A 21,456-nucleotide genomic window follows, 5' to 3' on the forward strand; every position below is an offset into this window, starting at 1 on the left:
TGAAGGCCAGGTCAGAAACACAATGGCCACAGAGCCATTCAGAGCCACTCATTAGCCAGTTAACCTCAATCCTAAACTGCTCGAGTGTGGCCCACTTTCTGCTGAACATAAGTCAGCCGGTTTCACAGGAAATCCAGCAAACTTCCATCCTGCTGGTCTACATAACTGACAAAGAACAGTCTGAATCATTGTGTCCGTTAACGTAAAGGCAGAGGAAGCAGCTGAGCCAGCTTCTCTAAAATATGACTTTTTGAATGTTGCATGGACACATCAGCAAAGAGAAACACACTGACACACATCTGACTTCCCAGAAACTTTCAAAACGTGTTTTTCACCCAGCGTTTAACATTTGTTCCAGCATTTGAAATGCACTTTGAATTCAACTGTTTAAAGTTCAATTTATGCTAAAAATTGTTTTTGCTAAACAAAATCTGACGCAGGAATATGATTCATGGGATGAGTTTGTGTTCTGCAAGCTCTTTGATAGGATAAGATGGATGGATAGTTAGAATTCTTTAATTATCCTAAGAGAAGAACATTTTATAGCAGCTATGTTGCATAAATCACAAAAACGAACAAAATGTAGATTAGTACAAGTATGGAAGAGAGGAGAGAGAAGTTTACGATTCAGCAAGTGTCTATATAGTACATGAATAAATAAAGCTGTGTAACTAAAAATCCTTCCATGTTTGCATCTCTGTGTTTTCTGATCATGTGAAGATTTTATCTGTGACTTTTATGGACCTCTATTGGCAACAGGCACAAACTGCAACAGCACCGTCAGCTCAGAGATGAACTGAGAACTCATCATGAGTTCCTGTACCTCAGGAACTAAACCTAACGTGTAGGCCAGTGTTTTTAGTTACTGCAAAATTTAATTGATCTGAATACTTCCCTCACCACTGACTGTTAGTTTCACATAGTCAGAATCATGCACAGAAATAGTATTTCGGGTATACGCATAAAATGTAGTTTTATTGATGCATGCATTTGCTCATTCATTGAAAAAAAAGTTATAAATGATAAACTTTTGCAGTTAATAAATAACAATGTGTGGAACATGACCTTATTACCCTATACACATACACATATGGAGCACTTGCAGGCAGTGATGTGTCGTTCGCGAACGAGCCGGTTCAAAGAGCCGGCTCTTTTAAGTGAACGACAAGAACCGACTCCCGTCGGGAAGAGCCAAATCTTAAGCTGCTCCTGCTCAGAATCCATACAGGCAGGTTATTTTGATGTACAGTCGTCCCTCGCTATGACGCGGTTCACTTTCCGCGGACTTGCTGTTTCGCTGATTTTTTTGTGTGTAATTTTGCTTGCTTTTTATTACATGTGTTCTGCGTCCTAATTAACTAAGGGAGTACTGTACAAAATGCGTGTAAAAAGGTGTATAAAAGTGTGTGGTTAGGGGTTTTACGGCCTTAAAACATGTATAATAATTGTAAAACTCACTTCGCGGATTTCGTTTATTGCAGGTTATTTTTAGAACGTATCCCCCGTGATAAACGAGGGACCACTGAACACACCATGGAGCCAATTGCAAGCAAGGACAGACTAGGCTCATACCATTATGTGAAAGAAGGACAGGGCCTGTGGGTGTAGTGGTAGAGGAGTAAAGAATTGAGAGAGAAGAAAAAGTGATAACTAAAAAAAAAAAGAAGCATCATCTGGCTGCATTTCAATGATTTTAGAGACTGCAAGTGAGTGCAGAATTTGTAAAAATGAAAATATCCGTCAGAGCAGAGACAAAAACAATCTTGCTACAGTTAATGAAAAATTGCTTAATAGCGCACAAATCGTTCACAATTGCGAAATTAGGCTAATATAGAAGGCTAAATACTAAATGAAGAGCCATTTGAGAGCCGGCTCTTCGAAGGGAGAGTCGAATCTTTGAAAAGAGCTGAACTTCCCATCACTACTCGCGGGAAATATCAGATTAGGAGTGGCACATATTTCCACTCAGAGGGGTGAGACTGTGTTGTTAAATCTTTTCTCTGTACATGGAATGCTCTGTCCTTTCTTTGACATTTTTTTACTTTATTTTTTGGGAGATTCAAGTTTGTTATCTTTATTCTGACGTTCCTACTTGGGTCTAAAACACTGGACTGTTTACACCGTATATGTACGGCACCCCTGTTGTTTAAGCGGTGGTTTTGTCCAAACTGGCGCGAAATAAATACCACACCTCCAACCAAAGTCCTGACTGCGTCAAGTGAGCCGAATTCTCATCTACAAAAAGGCCGCCCTTGCCTTCAAAATAAAAGGTAATCGCGACAGCTCAACCTAGTACTCGCGTGTAATATTCGAGTAAGACGTCTTATTTTGAAAGGCGTTGGCCGGACATGTAGTCCGTGTATACTCTGTCTTCACCGTGGTGTCGGACACACGCCGTGCTCGCTGCAGAGTACTGACGTGGAGCTGGCGCCGCTTTAAACATACACATTCACACAGTTTTAGATAAAGCAATATTTTCGGGCTTTATTGCGATATCTCCGGTCTCACGTGACATTCACAACCACTAGCCGGATACTTCAAAGAGTTAACGTTATATATTTTTTTAAAAATTTGTAACGTTTGCTCGCGACAAGTTTTTCAGTTTTGTCTAGCAAAATATATATTTTGTATTATTTCCTTAAAAACATAAAGTTAGCCACATTACCTCTAACGTCTGTTTCACTGTTGGCAACCATGAGCTGGTAAGTGCATTATATTTTCTTTTCCACTGAGACAACAAAGAATGTGTCAATTAACAATCACAGTAACGCTTGACCTTTACTTATTTACCGCTGTGTCATAGACTGCAGCAGTGAGGATCTGTAATAATGTGAAGCTTCCTACATGGAGGTCTTCTGCACATTGTTACAGTAAAGGTGTGGCGGGCAAACAATGAAACATTATGCACACTTATTCTGCTGTCACAGTTAAATATATCTGTGTCCTTCAGTGTGTTGTAAGCCTTTGTTCGTGTGCATTGTAAGACTCATGTCATAGACTGTAGGTCTTGGTCTTCTTTAAGTGAATACTGTGAATGGAGTTAGTCCTGGCTCCTCTGAAGCAGCAGGCAGGAAGTGCTCACCCTCTGGACTTCATTTGTGTTCTTTCTCCTGCTGGCAGTGTGAAGGAAGAAGCTCGCAGTGCGTCCCCCCACTGCCCCAAACCAGATGAGTCTGAGGAGCCGCTGGGCACAGCCATGGAGACCGAAGCTGCAAAGGGTCAGTCACAAAGGAGCCCACACTGCGAGGCCCAGGGGGGCTTTAAAGGAGCTGATCAGTGTTTGATTAATGAACTGTCATGAAATGTCACTGCTAATGAAAGATGATCAAGTCTGAAAAGAGATGAAGCTGTTTTTAATGGTGAAAGAAAAACCTAAGCTTGCAATCTGGCTTGATTATCACTGTTGTTCCTTTGAAGGTGTGAGTGTGAAATCTGAGAACGTGAAGTCTGAAGTGGTCATTACTAAGGAGATGGAGGAGGAAGAAAAGCAGCTGATGGAGGAAGGGGAGAGGATAGAAAAGGAGATGATGGAAAAGGTGTGTTTCCCCTAAGAATGTATCTGGATGATGTCAACAGCTGCGTATTAAATCATCAAATCACAATACTTCCACATCAGTGACTTAATGGTTCCTGATTAAATTAACCATTTGCTTATCCATTCATTTTCTCTGAGGCTTTGTTGGAGAACATAATCCTCAAAGTTGGACATTGAATGCATGTTATTGACTATAGTATTGACAATCATACCAGCCCCAGTCTTGTCCAACACAGCCTCTGTCATAATGTGTGATTACTTTGCAACACAGGCCCGGGAATCATGGGAGAGGGATTCTCATGACATGCGCTTCAAGAGACTGCAGCATCTGCTTCAGAAGAGCAACATCTACTCTAAATTCCTGCTGACTAAGATGGAGCAACAACACAATGAGGTCTGAACACGCCACACAACAGTGAAACAGTAAATACCTGTGCTGTGTCTGCAGCTGCAGGCTGAATCCCTGCTAACACCAACATGTTTTACTGTCAATGTTTATAGGAGAAACTCAGGAAGGAGAAACTTGAAAAGAAGGTGAAGAAGGTGAGAGAGTTTTACTGAAACAACATTTCAGCTTGGCATTAAAATACTCTTTATTCACATGAGTATATTTTTCTTTTAGAACACAAATGGTGCAGAGCCTGATAAAGGTGAGTAGATGTTTTGATATACTAAATCTAACACTAAAAGCTCTTACCAAACATTTACCGACCACTTAAGTCAACCATCAGCTGTTGCAGAATGTTTGACTCTGTTCCCTGTTGAACTAGATAAAAAGAAGAGGAGGAGGGATGAAGACTACAAAATCTCAGATGTCATGTCAAAAGAAGTAAGCCTCTTGTTAGACTTTGTCTGTGTTTGCACACTTGTCATTTACTGATTGGCTCATGTTTGTTTTGATTTTTGTCTTCCAGGAAATAATGTCGCAAGCTAAGAAAGCAAAAGTGGAGGAAGCGGTAATGGTTCATTTTATTTACCTGTTTTCTCTTGACCTTTGAATAATCCCAAAAGGTGTTTGGACACTGTAGAATAGATCTGAAGGCATTGCTCATTGTGTGTATCCAATATTTGACATCAGGACGAGGCACCGGCCAAGAAGAAACTAGAAGCCGAGGATATCGAGAAGATGAGTGACTCCAACGAAGACATCAAGAATCGTCTGTCTGAGACGGTGCGAGACAATGCCAGGCATCTCCTGCATCCTGAGAGGAAGGTGAACGGCCAGCCGGTCCCCACCCAGCAACCTCAGCTCTTCACCGGAGGGGTCATGAGGTGGTACCAGATCGAAGGCATTGAATGGCTCAGGGTCAGTATGGCTTGTGTGATTATTTGTCCATGTTTTGAGTGGTGTTGTTGCTAAGTGTGAACCAGAAGCCGGTGGTGTTCCCTCTGTGCTTCAGATGCTGTGGGAGAACGGCATTAACGGGATCTTGGCCGATGAGATGGGACTGGGAAAAACCATCCAGTGCATCGCTCACATCGCCATGATGATAGAAAAGAAAGTGATGGGTCCCTTCCTAGTGGTGGCCCCTCTCTCCACTCTGCCCAACTGGATCAGTGAATTCAAGCGCTTCACACCAGAGGTAAGAGGACATGTTATTGACGTGACCCTCAGCACCAGACAAGAATGCAATTATGAGAGATTTAGGAAAGGCATCATCGTATCAATAGTGAATGAGCCTGCCTGATCACCGCAGTGGTCTGCTGTAGCTAAGCCATCTGAGCGGTGTCATCTGTTTGTCCCAGGTGTCTGTGCTGCTTTACCATGGCCCCCAGCCAGAACGGGCCAAGCTACTGAAGCAGATCCGCAGAACTCAGGGAACCCTCAACATGTGTCCTGTGGTTGTCACCTCCTTTGAGATCTCCATGATTGACAGAAAATTACTGCAGGTAGGACCTCTGCTCATCCCAACATGAACAGGGACCGAAATGTTTCCAATGAAGTTGATGTTGATGACATTTATTTCTATCAAGTATGTGGTGAAGCTTTCTGTGTCCAAACATGATGCAGTATTTGGACTCTTGGAGCTCAACCATGTGCACTGTCCCACTGTTCATCTTCCACTTAATTGGGATTGCAAAGGGGTGGCAAGTTTCCAGTAATTTGCTGGAAACTTTCCATGGAAAGATAAGCTTGGGAATTTTGAAAATATTCCAAATTGGAAGCACTAAGAATTTTGGAAATGTATGGGATCTAACTGTAAATTGTGGGTAATCTAAACAAAGTGTATCATATCCAAATATAATTCTAAACATTTAGTTTTGTCATAAGCAGACATGCAAAATAAAACAATTAAAAAAACATTTCAACAGATTTATTTGTAAGTAGAACTTTATCTAGTTTGAATTATTTTATTGAACAATATTATGTAGTCCACAAGCTCAAATGTGTGTCTTCAATAGTCTCTGTGTGCTCTGGGCTCTAAAGTGTGGTCCAGGTACAGAAATCACCTGTGCAGGTAGGGGGCATGGCCACAATAGTCCTGCAGTAAGCAGTGTGCTATGTGCATGTGATTGAGGAATAGCAGATATTCAAGTGGACCTGCATGAAATCTGGTTGTTTTAGTCAAGATTATGCTAAAATATATTTCCCCCAACTATATTTAACTAACATCAGTTATTTTGTTAAAATGACAACCTTAAGATTTGTCAGTGATGTCATCTGTCATTGATGGAAAACAATGTGAGCCCTGCATTCACGCTTATCGTACTGATGTGATGAATTATGTATCAGAAGCCATGTCTGTGTTCTGCTCCAGCGCTTCCAGTGGAAGTACCTGATAGTGGACGAGGGCCACAGGATCAAAAACCTCAACTGTCGGCTGGTGCGGGAGCTGAAGATGATGCCCACTGACAACAAGCTGCTGCTGACGGGCACGCCACTGCAGAACAACTTGGCTGAGCTCTGGTCCCTCCTGAACTTCCTCCTGCCAGAGGTGTTTGATGACCTCAAGAGGTACATAGCTATGTGTTTTTGAAGGCACACTGCAGGGGTCAGAGGCCTCCTGCAGCTTATTAGTAGCTTATTAGCCTTATGATGATGCATGACACTGCTTTGTACAGTTAGATGTGACATTTCCGACTTGTTATTGGTCAGCTTCTTTGCTTGTGTCTAAACTCTTGCTTCCATCTTTGCTGTGCAGCTTTGAGTCGTGGTTTGACATCGACACCCTCGGCGAGGCAGAGAATGTGGTGGCTGCTGAGCGCGAGCAGAACATCCTGAGCATGTTGCACCAGGTCAGTGCTCCTCCAAACCATCATCACACAGCACAATCACTTACACCCACTTTACACCTTAACTGCATCAATTTCATGTTCATAGAGCTTTCTCTTTAAACTGCCAGTAACGCACTTGCGTTGGCCTCCTTAGGGTTGGTGTACATGGTCTTCTAAAGTTGTCTCCTGTTCTAGATCCTGACTCCGTTCCTGCTGAGGAGGCTCAAGTCAGATGTGACGCTGGAGGTTCCTCCTAAGAAGGAGATCATTGTTTATGCACCCCTGACAGCCAAACAGGAGGCCTTCTACTCCGCTGTGGTCAACAAAACCATCGCCAAGATGCTGGGCCAGGAGAAGGTAACACCGTGTAGCATTCACTAATGTAGTGACTAGACTGGTCCCCACAGTGTCAATGTCTACACACATGTCAGTGTGGATGCTGGCTGAGAGTGCAGCTCTGAACATATTGAAGAGAACATGATCACAAATGTTAACAATACTCTTAGTCACTTTTAATTTACCAACTGGTTATTGTCAGACTTCCATCAAAATGTGGCAGTAAAGTAAAAAACTCTCTGGGTTTCTGTAGACGGAGGCTCCTGTAGCTCTGACGGCGAGTGGCAGGCCGAAGCGTGCCAGTCGAAGGCTTGTGGACTACGAAGAAACAGACGGAGACACGCTATATGACCTGGAGAAATATCTGGAGAGGGTCCGTAAGGAGGCGGCGCAGAGGTCAGTCACAGCTGCAGACTAAACTCATTCAGTGTAATTGCGCTGCTTTGTTTGCTCTGTTTTAAAGAGGACTTTGACCTCTTGTCTGGTCCAGCCTGTCAGACACTAATGAAATGTACAAATATATAGAGAATCTGGTGTATGTATACAAAGACTGTTCAGCTGTGAGTCCAACTTGAATCTGCTTACACTTTCTCCCCTCTCATCTACTCCAGCTCCCCTGCGGTGCTGGATGTCCAGAGCCCGCTGGATGCCCAGATCAACCTGAAGCTGCAGAACATTCTCGTCCTGCTAAAGAGATGCTGTAACCACCCCTACCTGGTGGAGTACCCCCTCGACCCCGCCACACAGGAGTTCAAGGTGACCTGTGCTTCTTTGATACAGTCATGTTGGTGCTACAGGTGCTGTTTGACTTTGTATTATTCCAGCTGTAATATGTTGATGTTAAAGGAAATGAGAAGTGACATTAAAGAAGCACAGCTGTTTTTTAGCTGTCTTCACATTCTGTACGTCCTGCTGTCCTCCCTGCAGATTGATGAGCAGCTCGTGCAGTGCTCTGGGAAGTTTCTGATACTGGACCGACTGCTGCCTGCGCTGAAGAAAAGGGGACATAAGGTGAAACTGCACACCAGAAACATGGAACCACGTCACTTCATGAGCAAAAGTGGAGGATTCATAAAGTCCTCCAGTTGTTTGGTTAAATGAAATGATTTATTGGGACAGCCGCTGGCTGCACATGAGCAATAAATATATTTACTGGAAATAAACAGTATTCCACAGCAGCATGGTTCTGACTTGTATCTGTGATTGGTTGTTGCGGTTCAGGTGCTGATCTTCAGTCAGATGACCTCCATCTTGGATCTTTTGATGGATTACTGCTATCTGCGGGGCTTCCAGTACAGCCGACTGGACGGCAGCATGTCATATGCTGACAGAGACGAGAACGTGAGTTTTAATGGAAATGCTTTAGTTTGTTGTTATGGTGCAGCTTCCTGTGGGGACACTTGGCTCATTACTGGAGACGTGACACTGACAAGCAACAAAATTGCTTTCCTAGATGGACTTGAGCGTTTCTGTAGTTTCCTAATTAATTAGATCGATGACATGTCCATGCTGCTGCATCACCAGTGTCTCTTCTCTCCCCAGATGACAAAGTTTTCCAAAGATCCAGAGGTGTTCCTGTTCCTGCTGAGCACCAGAGCAGGAGGACTCGGGATCAACCTGACAGCCGCTGACACTGTCATCATCTTCGACAGTGACTGGGTGGGTGCACACAAAGAAATCACTTCAGATAAGACCGAGTCGCCATTTGCAGTGTTTCCTGGGACGTGTGCTGTGGTGTGGTCGATGTGTTGTGACACTTCCTTCTCTGCACAGAACCCCCAGGCAGACCTGCAGGCTCAGGACCGCTGTCACCGCATCGGGCAAACCAAACCAGTGGTGGTGTACCGCCTGGTCACAGCCAACACCATCGACCAGAAGATCCTGGAGAGGGCATCAGCCAAGAGGAAGCTGGAGCAGATGGTCATCCACAAGAGTGAGTGGCCTCACCCCCTCTCCATGCACTGCAGCATCAGATATTAGATCAGTTTGTTCTTTAACATAAGCCAGTTTGTTCTGAAATATGTTCAACCTGTGGACTTTGGATGATTACTCTTCTTTTGTGGCTCTGCTCCATAGATAAGTTCAAAGGCGGGAAGGCAGAGCTGAACCAAAGTAAAAGCTGCATTGATCTGGACGAGCTGAGGGACTTGCTCAAAACCAGAGGCACTGAGAAGTAAGAAGTCCTCCTCTGCTATGATACTGAAGGAACTCGTCCACATGAGTGGAGAGTAACACACAGGTTCTAACCTGTCTTTTGTCCCACTCAGGGAAGTGAAGGCATCGAAGGGGAAAGTGATCACCGACAAGGACCTGGAAGTTCTGCTGGATCGCAGCGACCTGCTGGGTGAGGAGACGCTGTGTACTGCATTTCAGGCGTAGTGTGCTAGTGTTGCTTCGATTCAATGGAGTACAGCCATCGTGCATTTACAATAAATGACAGTCAATTTTTCTTCTTTGAAATGTTGGCACTAATGCTTTGCTTGTAATTCAAAAAACATATGAACAACTTACATTTGTATATTGCAGAAGGGGAGGACGAGGGACCACAATATTGGTGATCCCTCTCCTTTCACTGAGCAAGAGACTTGTCCAGCGCTCCACACCGTTATCAAGCACCATCTGGGCACTCGCACTACACTGACTTTTGACACAACTAGTCCTGAGACCGAAAGAAGTGCCCCCGGAGCCAGTCAGGAACTAAATACAGACCCTGGTTCCAACGTCAAACACAAGCCAGTTTCTGGAGGAAACTGATTATTAGATTTACTGCTGACACCTCAATACTGAACTGTAGAGGAATGACTTATGTATGTGCTGCCATAGTTTCCAAGGAGGGCAGTTACTCAAGTCAAGTCACAGCTGTGACATGGTTATGGATTATTCTCCACACAGCTTCACACCCGCCTGTCATTTTATCCGTGGTTTATGAACTTCTACTATTCATAAATATTATGTATGATGTAGGTTGTTTCCCTTTGGCTGTTTTTACAATCGTTAGTTTGCACGGAGTGTTTTTGTTTTAAAAGTTTAAGTTTAAAAATTGACCTTCTGTTAGCTCGATCTGTGAATTCTCGGTGGAGCTGAGTGGAGACCCGCTTCTGGGACGATCCTGAACCAGGCTGTGGCAGGCCCGGTGGGGTTTGAAACACTGACTAGAACAGTCGTGATTAGCTCCACAGAATGTGTCACATCTGTGCCCGCTGGTTCAACTTTTGTTAGACTTTTGTTTTGGTCATTAGTGTGGACTGAACATGCATATCTGGCTCTGGTCTTCATCTGTTTAACTAGTGAGCTGAAGTGAAGTGTTTTTATATTTTCAGACAAAGAAAAGGCAAGCAAGAAGAAAGAGAAGGTGGGAGTCTTCAGAGTGATTGACGCTGAACAGTCGTCGGAGATCACACTGACCTGAGAGAGCTTGAAATCGTCTGATTTGAACTTGTGACCACATTCCCTCTGCTGCACATGGACGGCTCACCGCTGCCGTCCTGTGTAGTAGTTTTAAAGCTTAAAGAAAACTCTGAAACTGCTGTTTGTAGACTTTGAATAGTGAATTTTTGTCTTTTTACTTTCTTAACTGCCTTCATAGCTGTTTTAATAAGCTTTTCATTGTACTGTTTTTGTGTTGAACATAGTCTGTGCTTAACTATTGTCCCCCATTAAGATTTTAATGTACTTTGGTCTTTTGAAAGGCCGTCCAGACTTTGTCCAATCATAAAAATGTCCAGCCAAAAGAAGAGAAAACAATGAGTTCATGCTCTTCCTCGCAGTGACATTAATATGATCATTGGGCACTAGAACGTTCCAGTGAAACCACAACACATGACTTTTGTGAGGTCATCTGCCTTCACCTGACTGTCCTGTGACTGTTAACACGCACATGGTCTATGCATCTGTTCAGCAAACAAAGCTATAGTCACATTGGTCTAGTTCTGATTATCTGGCCATTCAAAATAGAACTATACTTCTGTATAACATGTTGTAATTAAAGCACTTTCATGCAGGTAACGCATATGTTCTTTCCTGTTATATATAAATAAACTATCATTTGATAATTGTTGAGTAAAAAGTCTCTTCTTTGTCCTCGTAATCCCACGCTAAGTTCCGGAGGCCTTTGTCAGTGCACTTTGGTTCCTGATGCAGATAAAAGAGGCAGTTTCTAAAATGTTCTTCAGAGTTTAACTGACTCATAACTGAGCTTTGTCTTTGTCTTTGTCACAACCTCAACATAATTAACATATTTCAAAAGGGTGACAACACCTGAGCAGCAAAGCAGCTTCAGAGCCAATTAGTCTGGCCAGCAAGCTCACAGCCTCAACCAATGGCAAATAGGTGTGTCTGTGTGTCCTAACATGGACTACGGAGCAGCAAATTGATCTCAATGTGTGGCACATTCTCACTCAAAACTATATATAAAAGCCAGTTATAACCTGGAAGAGCATAAACCTAATGACTACATTGTATTTTTCTTCTTCATGTTTGAATTCAGAGGCAAACATATCTTATCAGATACTAATATTGACACAGCACTTCCACATTTTGTGTCTGTGGGGGTTTGTCTTTTTGCGGTCATTAGTATTTTGTGTCAGTGGCAGTTTTTTCTTACAGGAAATGTTGTTTCCCTCTGGCTAGCCTGGTAGTCCTGTGCAGTAATCTGTCCACACACTGAGGGTTAAAATGCTCCATCCTCTGGGGAGGATGAATGTGCATTCATAGCAACTTGTCGTTTAGATTTTACAGTTCCTGTGTGTTTGTGATTCTGTCTGTACAATTAAAGTATATTCCACAGACTACCTGCAATGACATCATGGACTATTAGGGGCCCATGTACCACTAGTCAATATTATATCAGACCACTGACAGGTGATCAGATGGGTTGTAGGCACACAAGTTAGTAAAATCTTCAAATCTAAACTCTTGTTTACAGTCTATATGATCTTGAACACAAAGGATCATCCTTTATTATGGAATTTGAAAAAAGAAACTTGCTGGCTGATCTACTGTACAGTCTAGTAAGCTTTGAAGTTTCAGGCTCCGTCACGACACACTACATTCAAACCAGGAGCTGCTTTTCTATCGGTCAGCCCTTTGATGCGAGGCAGGGTGTGGCCACACAGCTCTGTCACCTGCTCAGGTGTATTCATGCATTCTCAGACTCCCTGGATCCCTGCAGGATTCACTCTGTACCTGATATCTTCCCACCAAAGCTCAGGTTGTTCACTGAGACAAAGACATCAGAAAGGATTGGTTCATATTGTGAGGTAAGGTAACTGTCTGTGGTTAAAGTTGAATAATCTGACTTCATGTACACATTTTCTTAAAAGCATATCTTTATTTATTTATTTTTTGTTTCCTCAAATTAGAAATCTGCAGCAGTTGGATCACCTCGCTGTTTCTGTTTCCACCTTGAACATTACCTGCAGTATATTTAAGACATGGAGCGCCTGAAGTTAGTCCTGCAGTACTTCCAGTCCAACTCTGAATCCATCTCTAATGGAATCTGTATCATCTTGGCCTTGGTCAGTGTCAAACTCTACACGAGCTTTGACTTTAACTGCCCGTGCCTTCCGCAGTACAACAAACTGTACTCTCTGGGAGTGATGATAGTCCCGCCAATCATTCTGTTCTTTCTGGGGGTCCTGGTTAACCGGCACACAGGCGTCATGATGGATGAGTGGATGAGACCCATTGGGAACAGATCCAAAAACCCTGCTGTGGTTAAGTGAGTCAAAGATTTCCTTCTCGATTGTCTAAGGCTGTTTCATAAAGGCATATGGAGAAGAAAAGTTCTTTTGGACATAATATGATCTAACTTTCATGTGTCACAGACACTTCTTATGTCGCATTTGACTGAATAGTACATTAAAAATATTAGTACAATGATAATAAAGTACATGGACTCCTGTACATATTACTGCTTATTACCTAAACATTTTAATATGTTAGTAACTATATAAATTCAATAGTGTATGGTACAAGCAAGAAGTTGGTACACAGTCTAGGCTATTTGAATATTTGTGCACTGTAGTCACGACATCCTCAGCAGTCATCAGGTCCCAAATCTCAAGATTTTATTAATTTTCTCATGCACACAAATTTGGAAGTGTACTTTGTCTTCAAAGCTGTGACGAACAAAAATATAATCAAGTCTCTGTTACACAGCTATTTACATGTTTTTCATAAGTGCCAAACAATAAGTGCTTATTCGTATTAGCTGATACATAATTCTATTTGACATTATTAGATATATGGTAGAAGTACTCGGTGGATGTGTCACAGACATAAGCCAAATTTAGCAAAGTTACTCAAATGTATTTGTGAATGTCATTTTTCTACATGTGTGTTGACACTGTGTTTTATAGCACGAGACTGCGACATGCTAAAAGTGATATTAGTGACATTAAAAGTGATATTTGAGGGTGAAAACAGAGAAAGAGTGAGCATAAAAACTGGTCTCGTCTTCCTGCAGGTACTTGTTCTCAGCCATGCTCCAAAGGGCCCTGCTGGCCCCAATGGTGTGGATCCTGGTCACTTTACTGGATGGAAAGATCTTCATATGTGCCTTCAGTGTGAGCGTAGACCCTGCGCTCTTCACAGGTATCTGCGAACACAGTACTACACTCCATACTGTTACATATGACATTTTTAGTCTCTTTGATGCATTGTGTATTTTCTCAGGCCTTCCCAACAATACAGGTCTGGATGTGATCAAAATCATGGCCAAAGTGCCCTGCAAGGAGGACATTATCTTCACGAACAGCTCTTTCCGCAAAGCAGTCTCTCGTTATGTTCGCTGCTATTCACAAGTAAGCTGTTACAACATCAGCGCACACACACACACACACACACACACACACACACTGGTCACACACCCTGCACATGTGAGTATCAGGAACAATTGGTGACGTCTGTGGGCTCGTCACAGTCCCCGCACCATACGACTGATCACTTTTGTTGGCTTTGTGTGGCTAATTTTCCCCGCCCTGTGTAGGCAGTCGGCTGGTCCATCCTCCTCTTCCTCATTGTACTGGGAGCGATGGGACGCCTCATCAAGCCCTGTTTCGACGACCATGCCACCTTCCTGCAGACGCGCTACTGGAGCAACTACCTTGACGTGGAGCAGAAGCTCTTTGACGAAACCTGCGTCCTGCATGCTCGTGATTTCGCCCGGAAATGTGTGGTGCAGTTCTTTGAGGACATTAGGGAGGACGCCGTGCTCCGTCTACCCCACCCACTATTCGTGGCAAGCTCCAAAGCGGACTGGGAGGATGAAGAAGAGAGACTTCATGGGATAGCAAAGCAGGAGCAGGTGGACCAGCTGCTCAATAAGTGGTACTATAGTAAACCTGAACTGGACGTCACCAGGATAGCCCACAGACCCAGGCCGTGTGTTACCTGGGAGGACCATAGTGGGAAGACGTTATACTCTGATGTCTAGGACATGCTTAGAAGTGGAATGAATCATGTCATGATAATCAGTCACCAACATTAAGCTATAGCAACATGTTAAGATGTAGGTTATCTCTGTGTTTTCCCAAAGTCAGACTGATCAACTCAAAGGTCCACTTACTGATTCAGAGCTTTCAACTGTGTCTCACAATCTTCATTTAGCAAATGGAGCTGACGTAGGTGTCATCACAGGATGTTATTGTGACCTTTCAGTCATGTGATGCTTGTATACTGGCAGAGATGGTAACCCCGTCTCTGTCCAAAGAGGGTCAGACGGGAGTGATCTCTTTATCTGTTCCCGTTAGCTTCCACAAAAGTGGCCGCTAGTCTTCCTAGTGTCCACAAAACAACAATAATAAGACAACAATTAAAAACCACATCAATATGAATAAGACAAGAAGCTATAATATAAGCTAAATATACAATATGTAACAGTAACCTGGAACAGAAACACAAAGTCAGACAAACCCAAATTAACCTCTGAGATTAAAGATCCAGTGTGTAAGATTTAGGAGCATTTATTGGCAGGAATGGAAGATAATATTCATTAGTATGTCTTTGTTTGTGTACAATCGCCTGAAAATAAGAATCATGTCTTCATTGCCTTAAAATGAACCCTTCATATCTACAGTGAGAGCGGGTCCTCTTCCATAGAGTCAGCCATGTTGAACTGCCTGTTTCTACAGTAGCCCAGAACAGACAAACTAAACACTGATCTAGATATGGCCTATAGCTTTTTGCTTTTTGCTTTGTGTGTGTGTGTGTGTGTGTGTGTGTGTGTGTGTGTGTGTTTTGCTTACATACTTCTAAGGAGAGGATGAGGCATTGGAGCAGTATTCATTTTGTTGCATTCTGTATCTTCATTGCTAGGTTCCACTAAATCCTACACACTGGACCTTTCTTTTTTAAAGAAATTTTGATTTTGATCTGTCTGATGTTGACATGGAGAGCAGATTCCAGGTCCATAAAGAACAAGAAAGAGTTTTTCACGAAAGGAGTGTGGTGTATTATTCCAGATCCAGAACAGTCAGCATGAATATCTAATGAGCAGACTTTAGGTTAACCGCCACAGTTAGCCGAGGTATTCGCTTATGAAACTCAAACACATCAGCATAGAAAGAATCATGAAGAACTATGTGGCTGTTCTGTTCTGTGCAGTTTTGAGGTTTTAAGGTATTTTTCAACAGCAATTGACCAGAAGGATTTCTTTGAAATAGTTATGCCCTTTCCCATCATGGAAACAATGTAATCAGTCGGATTGAAACAGTTAATTATCAATTTTTTAGTGATCTGCTCAACTAATATCCATCTATAGACAGTGACAATAACAAAACATTTCTACTACCAAATACAACACCTTTACTTGTATCCGTACTAACTTGTTCATTTTCACCCATTCAGCAATGATGAACGTAACATGCTGATCTTTCTCCTACTGTTCACTGACCCCTTACAATCTTACAGAGAAAGACAGTCAGCATGGCATGTAGACCATATCGTGATATGATGACATCATATGGAGTGTTGATTGAGTGTCCTTACTGCACAATGTTTCAACTTTGTGCTTAAATTCCATTCACTGGGACTGGAACAACAACCAGCAATCCACTTTGCTCTACAAAATGCATAAACTAGATTTATACAGTTTTCAGACACACCCAATTACTTTATTACTGAATTAAATATTGTTATGGAATTTTCTATCCTTAGGTAACACAAGGTCACGTGTGGGCCTTGAGGTCCTCAGCAGTATTAATTGTTTGTCTTTGGGTGCCACCATATCTCAACACTGTGGTGGCCAGGGTAACAGAGACCTGTTGCTGCCTTCATAGACATAATAGATAGCTTGTTGTTGACGTTCCAATCTGCGTAAACAGACATCTGTATCTCCAGACTAGAATATGCTGACAATAACACCTGCATGGGTAAAGACATTCTCTTTGACTAATTCTGGGTGTATAGTATTTGTGGTGTTATCTTTATGTTTAAAGTTTATCGACCAGCACGAGTTCAGCAGAATGTGAGACCGACTCAGGCACTTCTGATGAACTTTGAGAGTGTCTCTAATTCTCCTTGATCAAGCGTCAATAAATAATACAGCATAAGACATCAGAGGCTCCTGAACACTTTCTTCCTTCCTGACCTCACCATTGACCTTTGACTTCAGCAATTTCTCCACAACAAATATCACAATGAATTGGATATCTTTCGGCTGAACCAACAGAGAACATAACACGGGACTCACACCGAACGCGGAACAGAAGCGGAACGGAAGCGGAACGGTACTTTGCCCGGTGTCAACTCACACAGGACGCGGATCAGCCGCGGAACGGCAGCGGCGCGAGCCGGCCGTATTCACGCGAGATCACGAGATCACGCAAGAATCCTGGACATACCCGAGACCCCGCGATAAACAGTGTATAAAAAAACAACAACAACAAACAGCAGACTTTGCTTCTCCGACGTGGAGCAGATTATAAAAAGCATCTGTTGTGTCATAAATGATTGTGTGTTGTTCCACTTCAACAATTAGTCTCTCGTTGAGACCCTTTGATCGATCTTTGATCACCTGGTGCCACCGGTCATGACGTCACGTTGATGTGAAGTTGTAAAAAGCTACATGAACTGAGTATTGTGTTTTATTTTGAAAGGGGGCGGAAGTTTATTACGTTGATTCAAGGCCCGGTTTCCTGTCTGGTGCGCAGTGCTCTGTTGAAATTTACGAGGTTCAGCCACGGCTCGCGGAAGAAATAGAAATCTTGCGGAAAGCTCGCGCCGTGGCGCGGAGAGCCGCTTCTGGGACGCTTCTGATCCGCGCCCGGTGTGAGTGCTCTCATTAACTAGACTGGATTCTATTTGCTACGGTGACCGCGGCGGTGCCGTTCCGCTTCCGTTCCGCGTCCGGTGTGAGTTGGCCTTAAGGTGTTTCGCTTTGGTCGCTTTGGATAAAAGCGTCTGCTAAATGCAATGTAACATATGTGCAGGAGCATGTGCAAGCTTTATGACAGGGCACCCTAACTCTGACCATGAGGCGAGCTGTTTGTGAACACCAGAGCAAAAACTGTCACAACACAGGGAAGGGGTCAAAGGTCAGCAGCAGCAGTCAGTGGATGACCTGAGAAAGATCATGAAGGACATTAATGTCCAACACCAGAGACAATCTTTGCATAGAGACTGTGCTGATGATGAGACAATACCTTTCCTACAAGGACTGCTTATGGCACATCATACTAAACTGGAACAACAGAAGACAACATGACATGTTTGTACCACTAGACGTACACACTGTGTGTGTTTATTTTTGTATCCGATGCAGACAAAGTACTTGTATATATCACGATGGAGGTGTGGACTGAATTCTATTTTGGACTACGATAAAGTAGTTGTTAGGGGAAACCACGTTGCGAGGTTCATTTGACTGTGTTAATGTTTTGGCTGGCTGGTTTTGCATACAGGTTGTTGACATGGAGCTCACCCTCACAGACTGATGGAAACATGCAAATGGACATTTGGACCTGTGTGTATGTGTAAGGTGCAACTCATAACTACAAACACACAGAGATTTGTCACCAGCTCTGCAGTGTCCCTTAGTGCTATGGAGTGCTCCTTTCTAGATCAATGTTTGGATTTTTGAGCCCACAAACTTCTGAAAACTGAAAAGAAACTGTTCTTATCGACCTGGCTTTATTTTATAGCTTGTTACTGATTCTGATGAAATTTGATTTAGTGGTGATTTCAATATTAACTTGGAGGCTCTCAGTCTTCAAAGTAAAGCTTATCTATCACATCCTGACACTTTTGGTTTCACTTTGTGCATGAATCTACTCACTGACGCCCAGCGCCGGTCCTGGCCACATTTGCGCCCTGGGCTGTTAGCTAATGTTGGCTCAGTTTGTTAGCCGGGCTGCCTGACTGTGTTTTGGACCAGCAGTGCAAGGGAATACTGCCATGGAGCGGCGGTGGTGACATACCAGAACCAGACAACAAATGCATTTTTCTGCATGTGCTTGAGACAAGATGCGTCTGAAAAAACAAAAACAACAAGATTCCTTACTTTGGAGCTGGACTCCAGCATGGGTCTAATTACAAGAACTCATCCAATTTTTGTTTCAACATCTGCGTGTGTCTGTGTGAGACAGTGGTATTTCTTTAAGTCCCCAGCAGAGGGTGGACAAAACAAATCTGTTAGCCCTAACCAAGCTGCCATTTTTCTGAGTATGTCATCTTCAGCCATCCAAACCAATTTCACCTTCTCCAGTCCCTCCATCACTGCCATTGAACAACTGCTGTCACTGACACAGACAGAAGAAAGAAGAAGAAGGAACATACTTCTCACAAAATGAATGATTAGTTATTTAATTTAGACAATACATACAACATTTAAATGAAGTCAAACCAACATGTCAATCAAAATTAGACAAATGTCATAACTCATACATAAACATACTTGTAAACACTATACACATACAATAATAATATAAAGTATATTATAATTAATAATGTAAATAGTTCTAATTGTTTTAATATAGTAAAAAAAAAGTATATATTTAAAATGTATTTGTTTTAATACAGCATTTTTCCAGCTGTTAGATATGATGCAAAAATTTGTTTATATTGTAGAGGTGTACATACTGGATTATAGACTATTTCTTTCATTTTAATGAAATCAAAATGTTTTTAATCTGTAGTTTTTTATTTCAATCCAGATGACCGTCTATCATCACATTACTATTAAGCCATACTATTTGTTGGAACATGTTATCATGTTTGTCTTTGGGGTGATACTAGTCATGCAACCACTTTACAAGTGTCTACAATGAAAATTCATATAGATATAGAAATAAGTTGTTAAATTGAGAAACTTTTAACTGCAAATATTCCTTTCTCAAATACAGACTGGAAGCTTTTTGATAGTGTTGATTCCGATAAAGATTTTGCTATGATAGATGCTTTTAGTGGTTTAATTATTTGAAATGAAAAAAAGTTTCAAGCCTCTCTCTTCAGCAGTGTTGTATAAACATGCTCTTTTGATTTCATCCAGTTTGTTACAAATGCAACCATTCCATCATTTTATCGTTTGGTTATGCAAATATGGTGATAACAACTGTTTTTGGTTGTGGGGCATGTAGGCCACAATGCATCCAAAGGGGCCACACACACACTCACACACACACACACTCACACACTCTCACACACACACACACACCTGAACCAAAACACTCCTGAGTCCTTTCCACAACCTTTAAGACCCTGAAAAATCTACATGTGACTCATCCGTGTCTTTTCCTCAGTTATTGTGTGTAATACATTGTCAGCCTATATTAGAGATGAGATTACAACAGCTAGAATTAATATAAATGGAACAAGGTCACACAATGTTTTCATCATCATCATTCTTTATTCACAGGTACTTTCCCTGATGTTTAAAGACTACATGTTTAAAAAAGAAATCAATATAAAATATGCCAAATAAACCAATGACTGAAGATGTACCTACAAGGACCAGGTCAAAAACATTGGAATTACCTTGAATTCAACTTGAAAACACTGCAAGAGGGACTTCAAATGCTATTCCTGTGTCAGACGTTAGGCAGGATCCTGGGACACATGTCTGGCTTTCCATTTTTTATAAAAAATGAATAAATAAATAACAGGGGTAAAATATAATAACTAATTGTATACATGAATACGATAATGCCCTGTAAGTTTTGATAATATATTATTTAAAACTAATAGTATCTCAATACCAGTGCAATGATGTAGTTTTTCAGGTAAATATTAATACATTTGACTCATAATTTACAAAATGAACATGTTGTATGGACCCACTAATGAATCATGAAAACAGTCAGGTTTCAGTTCTAAAGATACAAAGTCAGTCAGAACATTTCCATAGAGAGCCACTTTGCATCAGCAGCACCATGCTCCAGTGCTCTGGGAGACTTTATAGTCCTGAGAGTTGAACACTGGATGACTGACAGCTGTCCTTCATGACAACAGAAGCCACAGAAATCCTCCTCATCAAAAACATGACTTTGATCTCCGTCCTCATCTGGACTCTCCTCTGCTGCTGCTTCACAGGTAAAGTCCAGAGAATCAAACTCCTCTCCTCTATGAACATCCGTCCCTCTGAAATGAAGCCCACAAAACCATGACGCTGCTTTATGTTTTTGTGTCTGTCCAAGTCACAGTGACTCAGCCTGGAGCAGTGAGCTCTGCTGTGGGAGGCTCCGTCACCATCAGCTGTAGGATCAGTCAGAATGTACAGACTGGAAACCGTTTATCCTGGTACCAGCAGAGAGATGGAGAAACTCCTAAACTGCTCATTTACCTTGCGAGCACTCGACCATCAGGGATTCCAGCTCGTTTTACAGGCAGTGGATCAAACTCTGACTTCACTCTGACCATCAGTGGAGTTCAGACTGAAGATGCAGCAGTTTACTACTGTCAGAGTCGTCACTACATCAACAGTGTGTATCTGTTCACACAGTGAAAAAGCGTCGTACAAAAACCTCCCTCAGTCAGACAGAACAGAAACTGAAGTGACTGCTGCAGCTGGAAGCTACTGCGGATACACTTCACTGAGGACACACACACACACACACACACACACACACAGGAGCTACTAAATGAACATTAAATTCATAAATATAGATTCATCACAGACACAAAAACAACATATTTCATCTTTAGGTTCCTTGTGGACACGGACAATTTCTGACCTGTTTGGTGGATTATATCAGTCAGAAAACAAACAGTGCTGGAGTCTTCAAACTGTTTTCAGACTTAGATTTAGAATGTTTTAGTAGAAACATGAAGAATGCTCCAGTCCAACCGTTTGTGATGAAGTCAGTTGTTTGAGGCACATCAATGATTACACTTCAAACTTTAGAGAGACAAACAATCATTTCCATATACTGAAG

General features: G+C 42.3%; 2 protein-coding genes across 2 annotated transcripts; both read left to right on the forward strand.

Annotated features, from left to right (window-relative positions):
- Positions 1–2,368: 2,368 nt before the first annotated feature.
- Positions 2,369–10,897, forward strand: hells (helicase, lymphoid specific). The gene is made up of 23 exons (XM_010751668.3): positions 2,369–2,702; positions 3,121–3,218; positions 3,418–3,536; positions 3,807–3,929; positions 4,037–4,078; positions 4,158–4,185; positions 4,306–4,364; positions 4,450–4,491; positions 4,614–4,841; positions 4,936–5,118; positions 5,282–5,425; positions 6,295–6,491; positions 6,679–6,772; positions 6,947–7,108; positions 7,341–7,483; positions 7,699–7,843; positions 8,015–8,098; positions 8,309–8,428; positions 8,630–8,746; positions 8,861–9,020; positions 9,164–9,260; positions 9,355–9,431; positions 10,408–10,897. Exons 1-23 carry the CDS (start codon positions 2,695–2,697, stop codon positions 10,494–10,496), a joined length of 2,559 nt encoding a protein of 852 aa, XP_010749970.1. The 5' UTR covers positions 2,369–2,694; the 3' UTR covers positions 10,497–10,897.
- A 1,622-nt stretch (positions 10,898–12,519) lies between these two features.
- On the forward strand, positions 12,520–14,522 carry calhm3 (calcium homeostasis modulator 3). The gene is made up of 4 exons (XM_010751671.1): positions 12,520–12,806; positions 13,554–13,681; positions 13,763–13,890; positions 14,076–14,522. The coding sequence occupies exons 1-4, from the start codon at positions 12,520–12,522 to the stop codon at positions 14,520–14,522; spliced, it is 990 nt and encodes a 329-aa protein (XP_010749973.1).
- Positions 14,523–21,456: the final 6,934 nt, after the last annotated feature.

This window comes from Larimichthys crocea, chromosome III, assembly GCF_000972845.2.
Source record: "Larimichthys crocea isolate SSNF chromosome III, L_crocea_2.0, whole genome shotgun sequence".
NCBI lineage: Eukaryota > Metazoa > Chordata > Actinopteri > Sciaenidae > Larimichthys > Larimichthys crocea.